Genomic DNA, 7,500 nt, shown 5'->3' on the forward strand with positions numbered 1-7,500 from the left:
ATGGCTGTCGTCACCACCACCATCAGCATCGTCGTCGTCTCTATGCTTTGTCTTCTGTGCCTGCTGCTTTTGCACGATGCGATAGATGGTTTTGTCCGAGTCCTTGATCGTACGCCCGGACCCAAACGGGCTGCTTCGCTGCTGCTGCTGCTGTTGTTGAGCGCTGCCGTTTGCCGACGACGAGGATGAATCCTTGATGACTGCCAACACGCCGTCGTCCAACAGCTTCCCGCAGAGCTTCTCGACGTTGGGTCGCTGCGCTTGCTGGAATCGCTCCTCCGGCTGCTCGTGCAGGTACTCCAACACGGCGGTGACGAGGTCGCTGCCGCGGATGCAGTTTTTGTAGAAGCGCCGACCAAACCGCATATCCTTTGTCTCGCATGCATGTACGCGCTCCTCCAGCCCTTCCCACAGCCTCAGCGCCCGGAACTTGGGTGCCCCGTCATCCTGCTGTTGGTGCTGCTGTTGGTGCTGCTGTTGGTGCTGCTGTTGATGCCGCTGTTGATGCGCGGCTGTGCTCATCGTGCTGGTGATCGGTTTCGACGCTCCAACACCACCAACCAGCGAACGAGCAATTCAAATTTTGCGGCTAGGGCAACTGATCCGCCCGTTGAGGAAATGCGAGCGTTCTGCAAAGATATTGGCGAAACAGCAAGAGCGCTGCAAGCACAGGCGAAACAAGAAGAAGGGAGAGCACGTCTCTCGCACACGTGAGCGATGCCTTTTCCTCCTTCCCCGCACACGTTGACGCCATCTTCCTCACCTCGTGTCTCGACCACCCTCAACTTATTTCGCCTGCACGAGAGACGAGACAATGGAAGTGTGTGGAGGGCTCCTTGTTGGAGCTCGGTCAGAGATGACCAAGGACGCAAGGTGGGGTTGAACTGGATGTGTGTTTGTGTTTGTGTGTGCGTGTGCGTTTGTGTGGTTTTTGCTTCGTGTTTTCTTGCTTTGTGTGTGTGTGCGTGTGTGTGTGTGTGTGTGCGTTTGTGTGTGTTTGTGTGCGCGCGTCCATGTGCTTGCGTGTGTGTGTTTGTGTGTGTGCGTGCTATTGGTGTTTGCACTTTCACGCATGTGTGCATGTGAGTATCATTGTGGTTGGCATGCTGCTCTTGGTGATTTGCTCACTGATGCCTACTACGCGCTTGCATTTGTGTCTCGCACCTGCTTTGCTCTTCGTGTTTCGCCCCTTCTTTGCTGGATCAGGTTTGCGTTCGTTCCATGTGAGAACACAGTGCGTGTGGTGGCGCTGCGCACAAGTGCTACCGTGCGCGTGCTTCAAGGGCACTCGCGTGCCATCACCCAGGTCTCCCTCAACCCGGCCAACCGCCTCCAGGTGCTTCCACCCTCTTCCTCATCCCGTAACGCATCCATGCGCGTATGGCCTGCGCTGATGTGCGATTGTACACCCTTTGCCAACACGCGAGTCTCCTGCCCAAGTTGGAACTGTCTTCACCTCCACCACCACTCATGCTCACTTCACACCTTGCCTCCGTGGTGCTGTGCTGTGTATGACGACGCACTAGGTTGTGACGGCTGCAAAAGACAACACCATCAAAGTCTGGGACTATGACGAGGCAGTCTGCCTGAGGGTACGTAGCAACTGCGCTCCTGTGCTTTTGTTTTGTTGGCGTACTTGTTACAGTGTCGTGCTTGTGTCTGTTCGAGCTTCATTCAATCTACACCACACACGCGCACATGTTCATTGGAGCACACACTCACTCGCGCTTGAAATGCCTCCCCCTTATGCACATACACACGCGCACGCAACCGTCTGCACCTGCCCCCCTCCCAACACACAAACACACAAACACACACACACACACATACACACACACACACACCACAGACCTTCAAGGCCAAGGGGAGCGTGGCTGCTTTCTTCTTTGATGGCCACGATGCTCGCGAGCTGTACTGGGTGGAGGAGACCCACTTTGGCCGCGCACAGCGGCTGTGCCACATGACCTTGCCTGACTCTGCATCCTCCCTGGATGTCGAGCTGACATGTGAGTGACAATCACACACCACACATCACACACCACACATCACTTTGCGTCACTCATCACACTACACAACACACACCACCCCTGCAGCCACTGGGGGTGCTTACATTCACTCTTTGTCTGCTAGCTGGTGGCCTTTCTCACACCATTGCGGTTTTTCATGTATGTGCGTGTACGTACCTGTGCACTGCTGGGCAGACGATGATGTGATTGTTCCGGAGGTGCGCCATGCGCGGTCGTGGTGTTATCACCCGCGCACAAAGAGCTTTCTTTACGGCGCTGGCAAGACCCTGCACGTGCACTCGCTCGCCTTTGGCACTGAGCGTGTCTTCAACACGTCCAACACCATCACCGTCATCGCCACCCATGACGAGACGGACGCTATCGCCACCGGTGACGCCCAGGGCAAAGTCCACGTCTGGTCAGTCACCATGCACGGCGAGTGTGCGCGCCGTGTGTGTTGTTGTGTGGTTGTGTGGTTGTGTGGTTGTGTGTGCGTGCTTTGCGTCTGTGCGTAGTGATTGTGTGTGTGGTTGTGTGTATGTGTGCTTTGCGTCTGTGGTTTGTGATTGTGTGTGTGTGTGATTGTGTGTGCGTGTGTGCGTGAGCACTGCACGATGCACCATGAGGTTGTCTCATCCTGGTGCTGATGCTTGTGTACGCGACTTCTTTTGCTGCCTCTATTGCTTGCGTGCGAGCAGGTATGGATGCTTCCGCGACACAGACAGCCCGCCCGTCACAACTTCGCTTCACTGGCACGCGCACGCCGTGTCTGCCCTGACATTCACCACAGACGGCGCATACCTGCTCTCAGGTACACGCATCAGCGGCGTTGACGTGTCTCGCGTGTTCACAGCATTGTCTCGTGGCTCATGCCAGCAATACTGCCTCTGTCTTTGGCGTTCAATACGAATTTGCACGCGCACTGCATACTTGCAATCTGATCACTATCGCACACACATACACACATGCACACACGACGCAGGTGGTGAAGAGGCTGTTTTCGTAATGTGGCAGCTGGACACCAACACCAAGCGCTTCCTTCCCCGTCTTGGTGCGAACCTCAACTTCGATGTCACAGAAGAGCACGCATTGGCGCTTGTCCTTGGCATGCATGCAGGTGTTTGAGTGCTCGAGCCTTCGTGTTGCACACACCCCCTTACCTGCAACTGCTCTCTGTCTGCCCCCCTCTCTCTCTCTTTTTATTCGTCCCTCCCCCCTGCGTCTTGTGCGTGTGTACACCGCGCATCCTGTTGCCAGGCGCCCCGATTGCGCACATTGCTGCTGCGCAGAACAGCCAGTTCTATCTGGTGAGCCTCCACGACAACTCTGTGCTCATCATCAACGCCGCTGCCTTTGCTGTCTCCCACTCCATCATCGGCTGTCGTCAAGGTGCGAACATATTCACGCGTGTGTGGTTGTAGCTGTGCGTGATTGTGCGTGCTTGGGTGAGTGCCTGCTGCCATTTTGCTTTGGCGTGTGGTTCTCTACCTGACGCGCGGTGGGCTCTGTGCTTATCTCACGCCTTCTCACACCACCACCACCACCACCACCACCATCGCCGCCACCACCACCACCACCACCACCATCGCCGCCACCACCACCACCACCACGTCCCAATCTGATCTGCATGATCCAGCGCCCGTGCACGCGCATCAGAAGCACACGGTTGGCCTCGTGCGGGAGCCGCAGTCCGGGTGTGTCCTCACCAACGGCAAGCAGGGCATGCTGCAGCTCTACGACATTGAGCGCGATGCCCACGTGCGCGACGTGGATGTTGTTGGCCGCCAATTTGTTTCCCGCACATTTCGCCGCCACATCTCGCCCACCTCCGTCCTCCACGCAGCATACGCCGCGGTACGCGCGCACACACACACACACATGTATGCCACTGGGCATTGCTCTTCTTGCGTCATGCAGCTTTGACTTTGTTTACATGTTCTTTGCTGCGCACCACACATACGCATTGTATTTGTACCTGTCTGCGTGCGACTTACCTCTTGTTGTTTTCCTCTTGCTTTTGGTGTGTGTGTGCGTGTGTGTGTGTGTGCGCGCGCGCAGGGCGGGTCAACGCTGGCGACGGTGGAGTACCGCCGGGACGCGTTTGCAGACGGCGACCTTCGCCTCAAGTTCTGGACGCGCAAGGACTCTGGCTTCAAGTACGCCATGAACACGCTCGTGGAGCCGCCCCACACGGCGGCCGTCACGGGGCTTCTGGCCCATCCGACCAAGCGCCTGTTTGTCACCACGTCCAAGGATGGCACCATCAAGCTGTGGGCGTTTACGGAGCAGGGCGGTACGAGTCAAGGGGGAGACGAGGGTGCGTGACAAGGAGGCTGCAGCGACGTTCAGCGTTGTGGCTGTGGCTGATGTCGTTGATGCTCTGCGTGTGTGAAGTATGGCGGAAGAGCAGGGTTTTGTAGGCCGGTACCAGTTCACGTTTCATGCAACTCACACACATACACACACATACACACACGTGTCCATACATACACACGTCCACACACATTTATTTTCTATGTTCTCAGATCCCGAGGACAGCCGGCGGCCTTCGCCCCACTGGTACTGCCAGGCTGTTGGCGACTACAACCAGCTCCCCTGCACCGCAGCCGCCATGTCTGCTGATGGCTCGCACTTTGTCGTTGCGTGCAAGAACTTTCTCACGTTGTGGAGCACGGAGGACATGACGCTGCTGCGCGTGGCCATGCTCTCCACCCATAAGGTGCTCGTCTCCCACCTTGCCTTTACGGCCGACGGCAAGACAATTGTGCTCGCTGCGCGCCAGCACACGATGCTGTTTGACGTCTCAACGCTGGGCGTGCTGCACTCGACTGCCCAGCGCACCGCCTTCCTTGCCACCGCGGCCCACACCAGCAGCGCCGCCGCCTCCTCCACCGCCGATGACGCCAGCGATGAGGGCGACAGCGACAACAGCAGTGGAGAAGTGGAGCACGGTGATGTGTATGCGGTTGTTCACTCGCATGATGATCGTAGCTCGTGGACCGCCTCTGTCTTCCGCACGAGCAAACCAGACGCGCCGCTTGTCGACATTCCCCTGCGCAGCTGCCCAAAGGCCATCGCCTTCTGGCAGGTGCGTCTGCATGCTGTGTTTGTGTTTGTGAAGTGCTCGTGCGTTGATTGGGTTGCACACCTTTTCTTTCATTTGTCGTCTTTGCCATGTGCATCTTTTCTCTTGCCTTTCGGCCTGCTCTTGCGAAACACCCTCTCTTCCCCCTTTTCTCTCCCTTTTCTCTTCCTTTCCGTTTCCGTTTCCTCTACCTTTCGTTCTTGTCCCCCTCCTCCCCCTCCTCCTGCCCCTCCTGCCCCCTCCTCCTCCTCCTCCTCCTCCTCCTCCACATCCATTTCTCTCGATCCTGTTCGTCCACATTTCTTCTGTCTTCCGCACAATGGCGGTGCTCTGCCTGTCCCTGTTCCCATGGGCAGTGCATGTTGCGAGTCACTGCAAAGAGCTGTCTGTGCGCACACCAAGGTTTCTGCGGACGATGGTTGTCCTGTCACACCCCACCTTTACTTGCTGGTGTTGGCAGCAGTACCCATGTCTATCCGTACACCGTTGCCTTCTTTTGTTCCTTTGCATCCACGTGTGCCGCGTTCGCTACCCCCTTTCGAGGAGAGACGCGCCGGGGGGGGGGGGGTTGTTACACCTTTAGCCGAATCCCTTCCTTCCTTCTTCTCATCCTTCCTTCCTTCACCGCGAATCAATTTCCCTATCAAGCACAGCAGCACCAGCAACAGCACCCCTCTTCGCGTGTTTCCATGCCCATTTGCCCTCCTTCCAACTCAACGATGCTCACCCCACCGCATCTGCTGTTGTTCCACCCATTTCCCCACGCATTCTCCACCCATGACGAATGCTGACAGGTGCATGGCGAGCTTCGTCTCGTGGTGTTGGACCAGCGCCAGCGGTTGTGCCTCTTCCCCCTCGATAGTGCAGGCACCCGCAAGGAACCAACCCGTCTGCAGCCAGACACCAGCAACGTGCGTGTGTGGTTGTGTGGTGTGTGCATGTAGTGTCAATGTGAGCACACAGTGGCTTGGCGTTGTTCTGTCTGTTGTAACTGCAGGCATGGTGTTTTTGGTGGTCATGTCATGCGTTTGCCATCCATTTTTAGCTTCCATTTCTCACCCGCAGCTCTCCCATCATCCCATGCCCCATGCATTTACGCCCGCGTGCTTCGCAGGTGCCGCTGTATGGTGTTGGCAGCGAGGACTTTGACCAGACGCGGCAGGCGTATCAGCGGTTCTTTGGCACAGCAAGTGCTGCTGCCAGGGTTGTCGGCGCCACGTCCTCAGCACAGGCGGCGTCAGCCTTGTACGCCGAGCAGCAGCTTGCATCCCGTGCCATGTCCATTGGCAAGACCCCGCTTGAGGAGACGTTTGCTGTCCCCTCGCACCTGCTGCCCTCCATGCGGCTGCTGTCTGCCCAGTTTCTTGACCTGTCGCTTGCCACAGCGCGCCCGCACGCCACAGCCACGGAGAGCGGCAGCGACACGACAAGCAAGATGCCAGTGGACGACAAGGCCGCGCTTGCACAGGAGAAGGCCGACGCGGTTCGCATGCGCTCCCAGGCCACGGGTGCCGACGGCAGCAAGACAAGCGAGCCCTCCACGCAACGCGATGCCAGCACCAACAGCAGCAGCAGCGGCAGTGGACTCGTGCTTGAGACCCTGCTGCATGCGCCCGTGCACACAAGCACGAGCGCGCCGTCCATCACCGCATCAGACTTTGCGTTTGTGAAGACGCTTGGCGATGTCAGCAACGAGGGCGAGGGCGACAAGACGAGCATTGCAGCCGACGACAGCTTTGCGTGGTGCTTCGAAGCGCCATCCAAGCGCTCCGACAAGAAAAAGAAGAAGGACAAGAAGGACAAGAAGAAGAAGGACAAGAAGGACAAGAAGGATAAGAAGGAGAAGAGTAAGGGTGACACGTCCACTGTGGCGAGGAGACAGCAACCACGCGTTGAGGTGGAAGACTTGGAGACGAAGCAGGGCCAGGAACCGAACGGCGCTGTTGCGACACCAAAGAAGTTGAACGGTGTGATGATCAACGGAAACGGCAGTCACCACGTGGCTGAAGAGGAGGACGGCGAGGAGCACGTGACACCAAAGGCGAAGAAGTCCAAGGTTGAGGACGCTGATGATAGTGAACAGACCAAGGGTGAAGAGGGTCAGGAGGAGATGAACGACTCTCTGGCGTCGCTGCCCGGGACGCCCGACGGCCCACGTCGCATGCCGACTCGCAACACGCCAAACCCGCGTAAGCAGCGCCGCCGCAAATCCATGCCCGGCGGAGACGGCCTGGCAAACGGCAACGGCAGCACGAAGGGCACCAGCAAGAAGAGCACGCCTGCGCGTACCAAGGCACCTGGCAAGCGAAGCGGTGCAAAGTCTGTTGGCGCCACGCCTCTTCGCGCACATGCCAAGCGGGCTTGAAGCTTCAGTCTTGGTGTGCGCTCTGCTTTGTTGTGTGTGTGTGT

At 57.7% G+C, this 7,500-nt stretch overlaps 2 protein-coding genes across 2 annotated transcripts in view; one reads left to right on the forward strand and one right to left on the reverse strand.

The window, feature by feature from the left end:
• Nucleotides 1-609, reverse strand: part of PTSG_04611 (uncharacterized protein) — a 5,848-nt gene extending 5,239 nt beyond the window's left edge. Inside the window, exon 1 of the mRNA XM_004994647.1 lies at nt 1-609. This exon is cut by the window's left edge and continues 389 nt beyond it. Coding sequence (XP_004994704.1) covers nt 1-522 — 522 coding nt within the window. The 5' untranslated portion in view covers nt 523-609.
• Nucleotides 610-730: 121 nt separating this feature from the next.
• Nucleotides 731-7,500, forward strand: part of PTSG_04612 (uncharacterized protein) — a 6,840-nt gene continuing 70 nt past the window's right edge. Inside the window, exons 1-13 of the mRNA XM_004994648.1 lie at nt 731-873; nt 1,207-1,336; nt 1,527-1,592; nt 1,850-2,006; nt 2,202-2,424; nt 2,705-2,817; nt 2,989-3,057; nt 3,264-3,395; nt 3,643-3,860; nt 4,065-4,299; nt 4,532-5,094; nt 5,886-6,002; nt 6,206-7,500. The exon at nt 6,206-7,500 is cut by the window's right edge and continues 70 nt beyond it. Coding sequence (XP_004994705.1) covers nt 815-873; nt 1,207-1,336; nt 1,527-1,592; nt 1,850-2,006; nt 2,202-2,424; nt 2,705-2,817; nt 2,989-3,057; nt 3,264-3,395; nt 3,643-3,860; nt 4,065-4,299; nt 4,532-5,094; nt 5,886-6,002; nt 6,206-7,456 — 3,333 coding nt within the window. The 5' untranslated portion in view covers nt 731-814 and the 3' untranslated portion in view covers nt 7,457-7,500. The remainder of the gene's footprint in view (nt 874-1,206; nt 1,337-1,526; nt 1,593-1,849; nt 2,007-2,201; nt 2,425-2,704; nt 2,818-2,988; nt 3,058-3,263; nt 3,396-3,642; nt 3,861-4,064; nt 4,300-4,531; nt 5,095-5,885; nt 6,003-6,205) is intronic.

This window comes from Salpingoeca rosetta (assembly GCF_000188695.1).
Source record: "Salpingoeca rosetta unplaced genomic scaffold supercont1.10, whole genome shotgun sequence".
In the NCBI taxonomy this organism is placed as follows: Eukaryota; class Choanoflagellata; order Craspedida; family Salpingoecidae; genus Salpingoeca; species Salpingoeca rosetta.